Raw genomic sequence first — 16,872 nt, 5'->3', positions numbered from 1 at the left:
GTAAATGCGAGCTCAGTACACTGTACTCACAGTCCTCCAAACCAACTGACAGCTCAATGAAACATTAAACAACAGGGTAATGCTACACAATGCCAAACATGGGCAAAGAGTAGTGATCGGAAGAGTTCGTCACACAAGGTATTGCTGAAATGTGTGGGTTTTCAGACGGAACTTGAAAACTTCCTCCCCGGCATTCACGACTGACATCAACAGATGATGACATCCTTGGGACTGACCGGAATACCACAGGTATAACTCGGTCCTCTAAATATTAACATTGTACCAGTCTTACGTCAGCGCAAACAGCTGAATGATGATATCCGGGTAACGCTTTCACTTATTGTTTAACAACACGCACCTCAACCTGATTTGCGAACCATAGGGCTTCTAAAGCCCTAACGACAATCAGTCTGCTTTGTTTTTTGTTCCAGGGAACAAGAAAAGTTCCCGAGGAGAATTTCTAATTAAAAGTATATATACTTATATAGCTCTTACACGTCGGGTGTACTATAATTTTGTTGTACTTAAAGTACGTACCCTTCTTTATTTCCAAAAGTGTGTTTTAACGTGAATTAGATGATCTAATTTGCAGAGGGATAAATTTACATCATTAACGCATACCTTATCGTGTTCATGTCTCACACAAAGGTCTGGAAATTTTAGGTGGATTTAGTTACACCTGCAAGCTAAAAATACATTACTAAAACCTAATCCCTGCATAAACGTCAGCAATTCCTAGCACACATTACATACTTGATAATTATTTTACAAGTGTTCGGCACACAGCAGTAACCGAGTAACCTGTACATGAGATTAAGCATCCACTTTACAAGAAGCGGACACGTACAGCTTAAATCAGTCGAGGTTCCTCAGATATCATATATGTATATACCTGTGTGTTACCAAAGATGATCCTGTGGTGTTGCTGCGTATGGTTCTCTAAATAGCAGCATTGTACTCATCATGGGGAAAGCTTGGAGCCAAATGGTTAGAGCGCTGGCATCCAAGCTGAGAGCGAGGCACAGCGGTTCGATATCCATGTAATTCAGTCGACCCAGCTGGCGGCAGCTGGTATTTTATCCTTTGAGGGGTGGGGAAGGTAAAGAAGAGATGGACACCGCCCTCACGTAAAGCTCGCCCCGGCGAGTTTACAAGGTCAGGGGACGACCTATAGCTTTTTACCTTTTAACTCCGCGTTTCTCAACCATATATACTTGTGACGCCCCTCCCTCCCTAGACGAAAAAGGAGACGTCCGCCCCACCCCTCTCTCCCTAAGCCAGCTAATTTTAGTAAGTTACTGATACCGGTATGAGAAACTTGAAAAATAATGACCGCCTTCGCGCACCCTTGTCAGCACGTCGCGCCCCCGAGAACCGCGGTCTTATCACATGATTCATTTCAGCGAAAATTTATATCTGGGTCACACCTATTGTGCAACACAAATGTTTACAGTTTGATTGTCGTATCCTTTAATTTTACAGGTCTCTAGAACTAAGTGGACGAATATTTGAGACATGAGTCTTTTTTTTTTTCTTCTTTTAAAAACTGTAGGTATGGTAAGCCAAAATATTGTAACGGAATTTCTCTTTTACGTGTATGACAATCGGTGATGGGGCTGTTAAACTACGAGTCTTCGTGTGCAGTGATGCGCCTCCCTGATCGAGTCACCGGAGGACTAACAAGGAAGTACATTTTATAGAGCGTGTCCTTAAAGACACCGTGTATACACTCCATTTCGGCGAACTGAACTGGACTTTGACATCCTCGACTGACAGTTTCAGCCCAGAAATGGCCTAAGTATACCACTGAAACGGCGCAAAATAAAATATATTCTTACACAATTCTGATGTGTATGTTTGTAATTGTTTTCAAGTAAGTCAGGTTGCCAAAAAAAAAAAAAAAAAAAAAAAAGTAAACGTTTTGTGAGATTTTAGTTTTCCGGAGGTACATTAAGCAGCGAATCAAACGTCGTTTGGCCTGAGTCTTAGAAGTTGTGCCCCTCCAACGAACCATATATTGCATCAAAATTTGGACAAAATTTAATTTCGACTGTAGAAATCGGGAATTTTTGTGCGTGGGCGTGGGCGTGGGCAAAGAAATCTGTCCTAATGCTTTGATCCTCTGCAAAATGCATTAATTAATGCATTCAAATCCATCCAGCTCCCTCAAATCGGTCAGTCCGATCACAACGCTGTACGTCTTATTCCTGCCTACAGAGTAGATTATGCAAACAAACTGAATGCATTTTATTGTCGCTTTGAGAGGGATGATGTTGGGGAGGAGTTATTTAATGTGATTTCTGCACTGGAGGAGAGAGTAGGGGAGGAGCAGCATGGGAGCGAATTGGATGACTTTGTGATTAAGGAAAACGCTGTTTTATCCCTTTTTAGACCGGTGAATGTGAGGAACGCATGTGGCCCTGATGGTATTTGTGGAAGAGTGTTGAAAAACTGTGCGACTCAGCTGTCTGGTGTTTTTTTACTCAGTTGTTCTCTTGGTCTGTAAAATGTGAGTACTGTACCGAATATCTGGAAACATCCATCATTTGTCCTGTTCCTAGAACCAAAAACCTCTATTGCCAGTTGTCATACCACGTCATATAATTTCTCCTAGTGAGATAATAAAGTTCCATTGAATTGAATTGAATTGAATTGAAAGCCTATACCACTAAGACGAGTTAAGGTTAAAGTAAACGACTATAAAAGTTTTTTGTTTTAATTGACACGACTGCGAGATAAACGTTAACAGATGCGGTGCGTGCAAGAAATTCATGTACGAACATATGTTGATGATTTCGGCAACAGACATGAAAACATGCGCATGACTTCACGAGCTTGATATGAGCACTCTATGGGAACCCCGGGCGCCATGTTTAAGACATGTATAATGTTGCGGTTGTTACCAGTTAATAACAATGTTATACCTGTTAGCAGGTGATTTGACAGACAAAAGTGGGAAAGTGAGGCTAATTTAATTTTGACAGATGTATGGCCGGTCCAGACCAAATTATAGCCAGCTTTTGTATATGTATTCAAGCTTCAAGGGAAGATGCAATAAAACAGTACCTAAATACAGAAATAGTTTACATCAAGGTCCGGGCGTAATTTTAAAACTTATTTCTCTTCGATGTCACTCGCCTCATAAATGTTCACAGTTCATATAATCCAATGTTCACAGTTCACAATTCAGTTCTTTTCTTACGGCATCAATACTATGTCCAACCTCGCGCTGGCGAAAACTTCCAATCGACTATATATATGTACTCTGTCCAGCAAACAACTTTTTTACTTCTCGTTGAGATAGACTTCCTCGCAGACTAGCACGCAGATCAGGAAAGTGAAGAGATTCTCTTTGTCCGAGGCTGAGTCGCCTCATCCTACATGTGGGGTAGTGTGTACCTGCATGGTCACCCTTTGATATTTGGTTGATTCCTCGTAAGGTGATAAATCCTCTCTCTCTCTCGGCCCATTTTTATTTTTCCTGCGTCTCGTGGAAAAGGGATACTCTTGGTGGTACGAAGAAAATGATACTGATTTAGTCCCCTTTGGATCTTTCGATCTGCGTCTTGGTGGGAGTGATACTGTTGGTGGTCTTAGCAACTGAACCAAAAGTAGAAAAGACGTTTTCCACATCCCCTTATCTGAGCATTTTCCATGAATAAATGATAAAAACCTGTTCTTAGACAAAAGCCTTAATTCTCATATCACAACTACCTTGACATTCACTCCAAAGACAAACGCTGCCAGCGACGACCTTATTCAGCAGTGGTTGATAGCTGCAACTCGTCTGCTTGACCATCTCGGGAAGCTATCGCGGTTACTCGGGGGAAGGACATGCAACGGTCGATTTCACTGGACTTTTTTCGATTGTTATAAACATCGGCAACCGAAATAGTGCTAATAAGTGGTAATTAAGTGAGGAACAAATCATTTAGTTCTCCTGTATTTCTCTCGTGCTCTGTAATTGTAACTAAATATATTTTTGAAACGTTTGACCGTCGCCACAGCCTTACCACAAACCAAGGGACGCAACTGCGCCAATCAGCACAAATGAGTGAAACCTCTTTATCAGCACTCTTTGCTCCCGCCACACACCTATACTACGCAACACCAATTTTTCAAGCTTCGTTCTCGTATACTTTTAATTTACGGGTCTCCAGAACAAAGTGGACGATTATTTAAGATATTTGAAGTTTTTCTTCTTTGAAAAACGAAGTATTTTAAGCCAGAATATTGTAACGGGAATTTCTCTTGTCCAAGTACGACAACTGGTAAAGGGACATCACTGGTGTTGAATTACACCGAGGACCTACTGATCTAGTCATCGGACGGCACTAACAAGGAAGTACATGATACATATCGTGTTTTAAACCCTGCTTGTGCATTCCATGTCGGCAGACTGAAATAGATTGTCCTCGTCGCTCAGTGTCAGCCCAGAAATGGCGTAAGTATGCCGGTGAAACGGCGCAAAATAGATTTTTCTTACAAACTTTCCATGTGTTCATATTCTTGTCAGTGTTCTTAAATTAGTCTTCAATAGAGTATTCATCTTTTACGTGAGATTTTAGTTTTTGGGGGTATATTAAGCAATGGAGCAAACTTAATTTGGCCCTAATTCTTAGAATTAGTGCCCCATTACTCCGTAATGAATCATATCCCGTCAAGTTCAAACTTCGACAGTAAAAATCGGGAATTCCCCTAAACGTCGACTCGGTGCGAGGGTAGTCGGCATCCCGACGTTTGTATCTGTATTTAGCAAACGATCAGCCAGAGTCATTCAGTATTTGCACCCGTAACTTTCAACCATGAAAATTATTAATCATGGCACAGTGCCCGGGGTGCGTATCTTTTATTCCTGAACGATGAAGCAGCTTCGGAAGCCTTCGGAAGCGTGACGTCAGCGACCTTGCACACTTCCCTTCTAAGCCAACCTCCGCTTCACTCTTTGAAAGCTATGAAAATTGTTCTGGGGGACTAATTCTACAACTTTTAAATACTGTGAAGGGTGACATAAAGTGAATTGCGACAGGCAAAATAGCTCAAGGCTTTAAACTGATGACAGGTCAAAGTAAAATCAATGAGGGCCCATCCAACACAAGCGAGACGATGTTTGTACAAGTACGTTAGATTGCAATGCTTCCTAAGCTACGCCTCTGTAGTCTAGTGGTTACGTCTGAGGGCTGAAGTTTGAAAGTATGTGTGTTCGAAAATTGAGGTGGCGATCGTTTTTATTTTGCTTTGGAATGTTTTTCGTTTGATGTGATACTTATATTTTTGAATCTAAAACTTATGAAAGTAAAATTTATTTATTTATGAATTTAGGCGGAATACCATAGTGGTTCATCAGCAATTATTTAATGCTGTTGAATCTTCAACAAAATTGAGTAAAGAACATTTGAGAACATTAAATCACTTTTAAGACTATACGCAGCTAGATTACATGACTTCTCTGGGCAATCAACAGGTTTTAATGAAAGGCTTGATAGAAAAGTGATCATATTAGAGAACGAAAAACATTCCAAAGCAAAATGAAAACGATCGCCACCTCAAGTTTCGAACACACCTACTTTCGAACATCAGGTCTCACACCTAACCACTAGACTACAGAGGCGAAGCTTACAAAGCATTGCAATCTAACGTACTTGTAGAAACATCGTCTCGCTTGTGTTGGATGGGCCCTCATTGATTTTACTTTGACCTGTCATCAGTTTAAGGCCTTGAGCTATTTTGCCTGTCACAATTCACTTTATGTCACCCTTCACAGTATTTAAAAGTTGTAGAATTAGTCCCCAAGAACAAGTTTCATAGCTGTCAAAGAGTGAAGCGGAGGTTGGCTTAGAAGGGAAGTGTGCAAGGTCGCTGACGTCACGCTTCCGAAGGCTTCCGAAGTTCCGAAGGCTTCCGAAGCTGCTTCATCGTTCAGGAATAAAAGATACGCGCCCGGCGTAGTGCATGTCATGACGCTGGAAAAAGAGGGGAAACCCAGGTCACAGATCTCATTCGGCAGTTTGCTTATGCTTTATGAGAAGCCTACCATGAAGATCGACGAATTAAGATGAAAATGAACAACTGTATTAATTTAAAAGTTAGTTTTTACTGAGACATAGCTGCGACCAAAGCAGACTTGGAAAAGAACAGAGAGCCAAGCAAAGGACGTGGGAACCACATATGGGCCAACATTGCAATGTGGATTAAAGATTGTGACTACCGGTTCTAATCACCCAAACACAAATAGCGGTACCACTTCAAGAGGGCCCGCAATATGCATGTATTTTTCTTACCACCACAAACTAGCATTATTAGAAATTTAGATGGAAAAATATTTATCAGCCCCTGCTAAACGAAAATCAAATGTATCTTTTCATAAAGAGTTGCTGCAAATGGGAACTCGATCAGTGCCGACTAACGAATATATGTACCAGATTTGAACAGCTTCTAGAACTATATAGATAACAGTCCCAAATTTGTAGAACAATTTTATTGTAGTTTTGATGGTTAGCATGATATATTGTAATCTGCTTAAATCTCAGACAATATTCAAATGACATTAAGAGGGCACATGCATTAAAAAGGCCGTCAAGCCTAGGAAAATGATAGCACTAGTACTGCTATATAATATGACACCTTTTACAAACCTGAAAGAAAGGCTACAATTAGTGTAAGGGTGAGGAACAGGTGTTAGGTTAATGTTAGAGCTGGGGATAAGAGTATGTTTTTTCCCTGGTTTCATGTGGTATGCCATGGTGGCTATCCTATGCATAGTGTAGTGGACCTTCCAAAAGCAAAGTTGTTCCCAAACAACTAGGAGATGAATTAAACAGGCAATGACAGCTAAAAATGGTCTTCATAAGAAAAAAAATCGTTTCTGTTGTGACGAGAAGAATAAGTTGAGACGAGATCTCTTACTCCAAAACAAAATGACGTCTGTAGTAGTACTTGAGCACCACTTTTCCCTAATTTAGTGAAACCGATGAACATGAGACTAACACGACAAATCCTGTGTGTGAACATACATGGTGACTCAGTAACAGTTGAGTGTTGAGTAAAGGAACAAGAGAGGTTGTAAATTCTACATTTCCACATGTAAAGCTGCCACTCTTTGACTTGTACCTTCATGCAGTCAGAAAGATGGCACCTAACATCATTTCAGACCCAACGCACCCTCTTCATCCCAACTTCCAGCTGTTGCCCTCAGGCAGGCGCTATAAAGTGCCATGTGTACGGAAAGCTGCCTACGAGAGGTCCTTAGTGGCAGCAGCCATCACCATCCTAAACAAAGGCACAAGGACTCAGGAGGAATCAAATACAGTCTGAAGAGAAGAGGGTGCTGACATCCATTATCAGCCATCATCTTGTTGAATGTGCGCTCCCTTTCGCACAAACAAGACGAACTCTGCACTCAATCTAACTAATTAATGATATGCAGGGATTTCTGTTACAGGCCAATAGATGACAATTATTAATGTTGTTTGCCTGCAGGTGATGAACAGATAGTAGTTATTATGTGTGCGTTAGATGTCTGTATGAGTATGTATGCCTGCCCTTGTGAGCAAAAGAAAAATTTCTGTCAGACAATAAAATTTGATTTGATTTGATTTGAAATCTAGCAGGTTTTCTGAGGTTGGTAGCATCAAAGTGACCTTGAAGGTGACAGGAGAGATATGCAAATTAGGATTGTTGACACTTATAACTCCTGCTCTTTTTCTTAAAAAAACAAATTTTGGCTTTGTAAAAAGAAAAGCATGATTACATTCAGGTATCTTATGATGCCATAGCTTATATCTGCATCATTACCTGCTATTTGAAGAGGGCAGCGATATATGTGCTATTGGTTTAAACCGGTGATGCCCAACCTTTTTCAGCCTGCGGGCCATATCCATTTCGGACAGCTGTGTCGCGCGCCACTTCACCGCAAAAATAAAAAAAAAAAAAAAAATAAAAATAGAGCAGATACCATTTTTATTAGAACCAAGTTGTACTTACCATTAATTATGTAGTAATTAGTTGGATATTTGAAGTTGTTTTCCCGAAACCAACTTCTGAATGTCCGGCTGCATGAAGAGACACCAAGTCAGAGCACTGAATCGAAATGTTCGTCCATCGAAAAAAAGATTGAGAGACGCCCCTACGTAGGGATAAATACTTCTTCCCTTTTTTCGTTTTTTTTTTTTTTGTTTTTTTTATTACTAACGTGCCGATTTCCTGCACTGTGGGCAGAAGTTTCGCGGGCCGGATGGGACCACGTCGCGGGCCGAATATGGCCCGCGGGCCGTAGGTTGGGCATCCCTGGTTTAAAAATGCAAGAGACAAACTGCTATACACGTATCTTTTCTAAGATGCTGAAGCATATTCTAATACCTTTTGCAGGTACTCAGGAAGTACCCATGGTGACATCATGACAATTTCTCATGACAAATATGCAGTATACAATGAACAACTCTACAAGAAAGTGTTACCTACTTTTAAAAGGCACATCCCAGTAGATATCATGGATGAACATGTAATATCTGACAAACTAATGATTTCAGAAATGGTAAGATTGTATCTATACATTTGTATGTCCGTGAGCATTCATGCATGTGTTTGTGGATGTACATGTGTATTGATTGAGGAGTGCAGTGAAGAGAAGGCAGACAATTACAGTTTTATCATTGCTCAACATATAAAAATTATACAATTATATAACTGGTGTAGCAGCAAGAGGGGCAGCTGCTCCCTCAAAGAAGATACTGAGGTGACAAGCATGTTCCTGTACATCTGTGTAAGGTTATTTATCATACTTCCTATAATCCTGTAGCATAGTATTATGATTTCATCTTCTTCGTAAAGCATGGTGATCCAGACATTGGTAAGGATGCACTACTCCTCTGATTACTTAGATTTTTGCTAGCAGGGTATCTAGTGTTACTTGAAAAAAGATTTGCTACTCTGCTTTTCTCTTTTTTTGCCCTTAAAATACTTTTTTTCCTTTTTAAGTCTGATTTTTCTCTTCTCATGGTTTGTTTTTGTGGCCTTAGAAGTTGAAGAGTTTTTATTCTCTATAAATGTACAGCTAGTTTGTGATATTGGCATAAATATAATTAGCTGTGTTGTTATAAGTATTCTGGAAGTACTCGTGACGCCAGGATTTTGACTGAGTCAAAGCTAGCTGTAACGAGCTTATGAAGTACATCCCCAATCAGTCACGGAATAAACTCCAACCCTTTGCATTCCTTGTAGTCACCTTAATTAAAAAAAAAAAAGTTTGTCTACACATCTGTACTACACTAGTTGCCCCTCCGTATTCACAAAAAACACACTCTCCTGTCAAAAGGTCTTTAGAAACTTATCTCTTTTTTGAAGCAGAGTCTTCATCTTTTAGTACTGTGCATAGCTCTATTTCTCTCTCTCTTCCCTGTTGAGTGTGTGAGAGATAGAAACAAGACTGGACTTTTGTATTTCACCAAAGAATGGCTTTCAAGTCTTGCAATTATTATTACTTAGATTTCTAGAAAACTTGGAACATTAACGGTGTATGTTATCAGCGCGCTAAGGAGACTTTTTTAAGTTATCTAAGTATGGCAGATAGGCATCAAAATTAACTCTGATTAGTTATTACTAGAATAGTAATACATGTATTTCATAACGTAGAGAAGACCAAAGATTAATAAATAATACCTCTTTCTTGCCGTACATGAGAAAAACTTAAGCATTGATGACTGTCACTTAGGTCCTTACAAATGCATGAAAGGTCCTTACAAGGTCCTTATAAGGTCCTTACTCTGCACCATCCCTGATACCAGGGAATCCTGTGGGGGAAGGGGGTTGCCTTAATAGTCCTCAAACAGCAGTTCTTTTTGTACCAGCAAACACTTTTTCCAGTAATGCTTGGGATGGCGTTCTTTCAGCTTACCCTGCAGCAATATACATGAACCAGATGGCCACACACGTGTTCCAAAATTGTTTGTTATGCCGCTGTCTGTTCCTTCCTATTATGATGGCTTTTGTTGTTTCTTTCAGGCTTACATTTTTGTTACTATTTTGTGATTTTGTTCAGAGCAGTGAGTACACCTTAGGATGATATATTGCACTTTATAAATTCCCACTTATTATTATTATTAGTGAACTATGTACCCCAAACTGTAGAACTGCCAGTCTTTGACCTTTTGATAGATGAAAATGAATATGCATTCAAAATTTGTTCAGAATCAGACAACTTGTTTAGATTGGCATGGAAGACACATTCTCACACACACACACAATTGCTGTAATAATTTCTATAACTATAGGATTATTACAAAAAGATAATTTTATTGAGAAAGCAGCACAAAAACAGTCAGTGGTATTGAGAACATTTCTGAGCTGAAGGGTATTGAAAGCAATGATGAGTGAAATTAAAATACTTACATGTTTTCCGTACTTAGGCTGGTAAGGCTAAGATAATGAAATTGCTTGATTAATGACAATGTCTTTATTTTCCATTCAGTTAAGATTACTTGTAGTTTACGACAAGTTTAAAGACTAGATTAATTTATTTGTTGAATCATTTGCTTGTGTGTTACACGTTTTCATGTTCAAATACTTGTTTATGATTTTTTGCTTGACATATATGAATACTATATTTATTCAGCATATTTTATGCATTCTTGATGTATGGGAGGATTTGTTTGGTAGCTTTACATGGTAGGAAAGCACTTCTACTTCACTGAGGGATGATTTTACACTATACTGAGAACAGGGAAAGAGATTACAAAGGAAAGAGTACCATGACTCTCTCTTCCCCCCAACACACAGTTTCTGATTGGGTGCTGCAAGATCATCACTCAGATCCTTAAAATCATCAACTGCAGTAATAATAAGAAGAAAGGTCACTTGTACAGTGCAATATCCCAACTAACAGGCATGCTTATTGTGCTATATACATCACAGTAACTCATGACGATCGGTGTCAGTGATGTAAAATTAGGAAAAATAAATTCGCAGACTTTTAGCTGTGAGCTGTTAGCAAAGTATGGTAGATAACAGAGACACATTTTAGAAAATCTACAAAAGCCAAGATCAAGTTAATAAGATAAAGAGAAAGTTGATCGGTCACATTTTAGCCAGAAGCAGAAGGTGACAGTTAATTCCTAAAATTTGTTTGGGATCAGACAGTCAATTGTTTTATTGCCTTTGTACTACCTGATGCCTCTTGAGGAGAGATATACACGGTTGTGTAGGTAGGTGAGCTCAGCTATGAAATACAAGTTTCAAATTTTTTTTGTGACTACAGTTTTCCAGATGAGGTACTTGATTTATTCAGGAAGGTAAAAGGTAGACAGGTTAGGCTCTGTCTTCTAAACATGCCTTAGATCTAATGAACCACTTACACTTTACCATGCGATTCCTGTTGGGACATTCTATCTTTACATTTTATGTGATCTATAAATTTATAGGAAAAAATAAGAAAGAAGGAGGAAAACGATGGACATCAGGCAGGGGCAGGTTTACTCCTACAAACACTACATACAAAGCCGAACTGGTTCAGCTGTGTTATCGAGGCCATGAAATCAGATGCTTGTAAACTCCATGAATTCATTCCCAAGTTTGAAGGTATTAAAGGTAAGAATTGACTTCTGTGCAAAATTTTCTCAAAGTGTTTTCTTTTCAAAATGTTTTCTTTTCAGCTTCTTTGAATATCTTTTTCTTTTAAGGAAATGAAAAGGCATTAGAATGTGCATTTCTAATGTGACTATCAATGTGAGTTAAATCTACAATTTTTGTCATAGTTGTAGTATGATTGTCTGAATATACCCTTAACAAGTACCTGTGTCTTTTTTATTATCTTTCTGATAATAAGTCTTTAATTTCCTTATAAAGGATATGCAATGTCTTTTCACAGAGGAGGTCAACAAGGAATGGCTGAAGAAACACCCTAGAAGTGAACTGCCCCGACCTGTCAATGCTTCACCTCATATTGTACCAGAGAGCAGCTTTGATCTCCCTCTGCAAAATGGTATATATTCAAATTTAATATTTTACTTGAAGAATGACAAAAACAAATCATTACATTTGTGTGAAGATAATAATTATTTTGTCTGACAGAAGTCTCAACTTTTATCAACTGTCAGTTGATGGTTTGTTCAGTTTTCAAAAAGTGGACGATAATTTTACAAAATAAAAATGGCAGAGATACAAAACTAGAAAGGAGACAAGAATAATTTTTGAAAATTTTGACCTGTTTAACTTCATTAGCTTTGGTGTACATCAAGGAATAATCAACTTTTAACAAATTTCAGAAACTCCTTAAAAATATTGTGTTACGCATATGTAACCAGACTGATCCAGATTTTACAAGGCTAAACACTGTGGCTGGACCATTAGTTGTGGCTCCTAAAAGCCATTGTGCCAATCAGTTGATTCTCTTTGTTGTTCCAGGGAAGAGGACGGAAGTTGCTAAGGAGAATTTTCACTAATATTCAAGCTCTCACTCTTTGAATGAGCTACCTGATCAACTACCTTGTGTTATGGGTTTTCACTCAAGGAGAATTTTTACTAAAATTTTAGCTTTTAGTCGCAGTGCGTGCAACCTAATCTAATATCTTGTGATGTGAGCTTTTACCACAGTTTGGTTGACATATGTGCTCACAGTCTTGAATTGACACAGAAGTCTTCAGGGGCGATAGATCCAAGCGCCCAAGAATATAAAAACAAAGATCAGACAACAAAACACTTTATGACTCCATCACTATTTTCAGCAACTCGATTTCTGGCCAGTTGACAGTTACTTTTTGTCTGCCCGTTCCTTTCTCCAGGACTGGCCATGCTGGTTGATAATTACTTCTACAGATTTCCTGCTAGTCTTTTAGGTAGCCTAGATGCTGTCCTAGCTGCCTAGCTTCACACCTGCGCCATTTGGACCATCCCCACTGGCCTCTAACAGTGCAGTAGAAACTACTTAACCGATCCTGACTGTTGGTGGTCCAGCGATAAATAATTCCATTTCCATCATGTAGAAAATTGGTTTTGGTTTTCTACAATGCTACAGGTGCAATTGTTTGTTCCAATTTTCCTGGAAGGAGACATATTGAATGGATAGAATGTCCAATTTAAAATTTGCAAATACTCTTTCTAGAAGCAATCCTTTGTGGGCATCTTGGATATATGTTCACCATTTCTGTTTTAAAGGAGACAATTGTCATAAAACACAGGAAATGTACCCAATTTTCTTGTTTCCAATGAAAATATGGTCAATACCGGAGGTAGTTACAATTAGGAATGATAAACAGATTGTCTTTGATTTAAATACAAATGATGTTGAGCATGTATAATACATCAACAGACAAATTAAAATAGCAGTTACCATAAAATATCATTTAGGTCTGGTACTTTTAAAAGACTGACAGAGACAAAAAGATGTATTTTTTATTATTGTTTGCTTTGGAAATAGGAAGTTTGGAGAAGAAGTTTATTTTTTACACATGCTTACACATGAATAAGCAAGCTTTCACCAAATGTTATTTTACTTGATTTTCAGCCAGAATACAAAAAGACAGTGATGCAAATACAAAGCTCAAAACACCTATAAGAACAGATCAGGTAATGTATAGGAATCAGACATTGAGAGTGCTGAGTAGACTGTAAGACTGAAGACTATTTTTATAAACAATGGTGGACCTCTTATGAAAAGTCTGTCAAGCATAAGGTGTCAGGTTCTATCATTTAGGGTTTTATAACAGCATGGATTTTAAAGGACCAGAATTTTTTTCAAGTTTGTTATCTGCTATTTAAAAAAATTAAAATTTGACATTAAATTTTGTATGTATAAAATAATATTCTATATTTTTTTTAAAGAAGGCACGTGATCCTCCAATGGCTGAAGATGAAAGTTCAGACTGTGATTATGTAGATGGAGCATCTGATGCAAGAAGGTTTGTGACAATGCTGATCAAAACATGTCAGACTGATGTAGCAGAACATGGTTACAAAACTCATGATACACATGTATGTACAATTATGTACACACAGTGTAAAAACATGTTTACATACATTTGCACACTCACACATTCCTTGAGGGTGAAACATACTTTTGAGTTTATATTCTTGACTGATTATATTTGACAGACAAAATGTATCTTCTAGTCTATATCGTGTTGCATTTTTCCCATTTCCTTGAGCTAGATACACGTTATATTTGACAGACAAAATGTATCTTCTAGTCTATATCGTGTTGCATTTTTCCCATTTCCTTGAGCTAGATACACGTTTTATTTTGGTTACTTTCCAGTCTTCAGACGGATGCTACACCCGAAATACAGCAAGAGTCGAGGGAACCACCACTGTCTCACTTTACCAGACGGGACCACCCTGGACTAAAGGATGCCCTTTCTTTTAAACCTGCAAAAGACTTCGATAGAAACTTTGTCAGAGCACAGCTGGCTGGTTTCCCAGCTTTTACAGATGATGAAGAAGAACAACAAGTTAGTAAAATTTTAGTATGAGACTTGACACACTTTTGTAAATGCTTTATATTGAAGCTGTAGCATTCCTGTTGGTTGAAGTATTTACTTCTCAAGATGCTTGTTCCACTCATCCCCTACTAAAGCACATTCAGGCATCGACTCAAAAGACTTGTATAGTTTCTGGATTTAGAAACACTGAATTTTCTTTCTAGCTTTTACGAATATTGTGCATTTGAGAGCTGTATCAGATATTTAGTGAGGTGATTTCTTCACTTCAGGAATGTGTGTAAGTAGGACTGAAGCTGCACTTTTTGAAGAATGTTGAAAATTGAATACAGCAGATACAGATTTCAAGAGTTTTTAATTATAGATAAAATTATAGATAACAGGGGAGAAGGATATACATGTGGGGAGGGGGTGGTGTGGATATGTACTTATACATGTTTTTGGTTTTGTGACTTACCAGAATGTTATGTATTTGACAGATTATTCAGCTGTTACAACCACACTTACACAAGGCAGGAAGCTATGTCATTTGGTACTGGGCATTAGCTAAAAGACCAACTGTCTGTGTAGTGTAAGTATCTGCTTCAGAAACACATGTTTCTAGCTGTATACCACTTTTCCTATCCGTATTAACAACGTACTGAATTACATTTTTCAATGGTACAATGTAACCAGAATGTAGTTCATTTTTTCAGTGTTATATGTATTCAAGAATTCATTTTCTAAGCTTTTAGATGCCTATGTTTGTTCTTTCATCAATCCTTTCCTGTCAAGTTTTGCAATCATAAAATGACTTATCTAAAGATCTCATGCAAAAGTTGCACTGGCATAGGAACTGGGGTTGGGGGCAAGGGGGGCAATCACCCTCTCAAAAAAGACACTGAGGAGGCAAGACTTTGTCAGTTGTTCACTGACAGCATGCAGTTTGCTCCTTCCTCCCCCCAAAAAAGCCAAGCATCTTCCTTCACCGCTGTCTGTTAACCTTAATATCCATTGGACAGTATGTAGCTTGCATACTCTAGTGAAAAAGACAGATCACTGCAGGTGAATATTTTAGTCATGAGTTTTACAGACTTACCTATTAAACAAGTTCAAGTGTGAGAAGTGTAACTTCTTTTATTTCCATGTTACAGAGCAGACGGAGAAAGGTTCGTGACCTTTGTGGTACACAAGTCTTCCAAGACCCCAACCTCATATTTCATCCAAAAACGGCAAAAGAGATCCCAGTCTCTGAAAGAAATTGTGCAGTACCATATAGACAGAGGTATCAGCTATACCCGTGACGAAAGGACTGTTAATATATTGCTCACTACGCCAGTTTCAAGTCGTTCAAGGAGGCTCTGATTAATTCTGGAAGTTATTTTTCTCATAAGGACAAGATCTCTGTTATTGTTTTTGACAATGTAATAGCCCAAAATTTGACTACACTGTACATTTTAAATTGTAACATTTTGTGAGGCAGTTTTGAACTTTTTCAGGTAAATAGGAATGCAGATTTTGGTCAAGCATTGGATTATACATAGTTTATCATTTCCCAGAACAATCTCAGCACATTAAGGAGATTTTAAACTATGTTCTAAGTAAAAGCTTGTTAGCATGCACAAACTGTCATGGTTGAAAAACAATTGATAACATTTGTAACTTGTAATCACTAAAGACAGATAATTTATACTCTTGTTTGATTTTTATATTAATGTTAATTCAGGCAAATTTTATTTGCACTTCAAATTATCCCCAAATCGTCATTTTAAAATATATTAGATAATAAGTAACTTTTAATTTCTGCAATCAAGGTTAAATCTTGAAGAGAGTGGCATAATGATCTTTGCGCTGTAAACATTTTCTTTGACCTCCTTTGTGTGTGCATGTGTGTGTGCACCTGTATGCATGCATATGTGTAAATGGTCAGTAGAACTTTGTGTAAATGCTTTATTAATTGAATTCTACACTTCACACTCCTTTTCCTGGACCATTGAAGTGTTTGTGTGCACATGCATGGATTTACATTTGAAAGATGATTAGTGTCAGTATTTTCTTCTTCATCCACTGTTCATCAACCCATTGTCATTTTTTAATCGGTCTATCTTTCTATGCAGTGCATATTGCTGGTCTTCTTTTTTCCCAGCCAACTGACAATGTTTGCTGTTTATAAAATTTACAAGTTGTGTACAAACTAAAATCATTATACGTTATACAGCAAAATCCATGATCACAAATAAAGTATACACATCTGTCAACTCCTATGTACTGTCACATGCAGTGAAGTGTTCTTAAAACTGACAAGCAGCATGCATACATGTGTGTCTAATGTGAAGAGAGTACTTTAACCATTCTCTAGGGATGTAAGGCAGACCACATGGATTCTGGCTGTTGATGGGGTGGTGGTGGTGAGGTGGGGAAGAGAATCCTGGCATTTCAGAGCAAATGTCTAAGGAATGTGCCCTGA

General features: G+C 38.2%; 1 protein-coding gene across 2 annotated transcripts; it reads left to right on the top strand.

The window, feature by feature from the left end:
• Window positions 1-4,173: 4,173 nt before the first annotated feature.
• Window positions 4,174-16,667, top strand: LOC112572294. Of its 2 annotated transcripts, none has more exons than XM_025251902.1 (9): window positions 4,174-4,444; window positions 8,368-8,533; window positions 11,415-11,580; window positions 11,861-11,974; window positions 13,496-13,557; window positions 13,816-13,889; window positions 14,246-14,438; window positions 14,906-14,997; window positions 15,560-16,667. In XM_025251902.1, the coding sequence occupies exons 1-9, from the start codon at window positions 4,440-4,442 to the stop codon at window positions 15,768-15,770; spliced, it is 1,083 nt and encodes a 360-aa protein (XP_025107687.1). In that variant the 5' UTR covers window positions 4,174-4,439; the 3' UTR covers window positions 15,771-16,667. The 2 variants fall into 2 exon arrangements, with proteins under 2 accessions (XP_025107687.1, XP_025107686.1); XM_025251901.1 differs by having other exon boundaries at window positions 4,187-4,444; window positions 13,813-13,889.
• Window positions 16,668-16,872: the final 205 nt, after the last annotated feature.

Source organism: Pomacea canaliculata, linkage group LG9, assembly GCF_003073045.1.
Source record: "Pomacea canaliculata isolate SZHN2017 linkage group LG9, ASM307304v1, whole genome shotgun sequence".
Classification (NCBI taxonomy): domain Eukaryota; kingdom Metazoa; phylum Mollusca; class Gastropoda; order Architaenioglossa; family Ampullariidae; genus Pomacea; species Pomacea canaliculata.
Note: the sequence above shows the minus strand (reverse complement) of the source record. Positions and strands in the feature narration are given on the sequence as shown.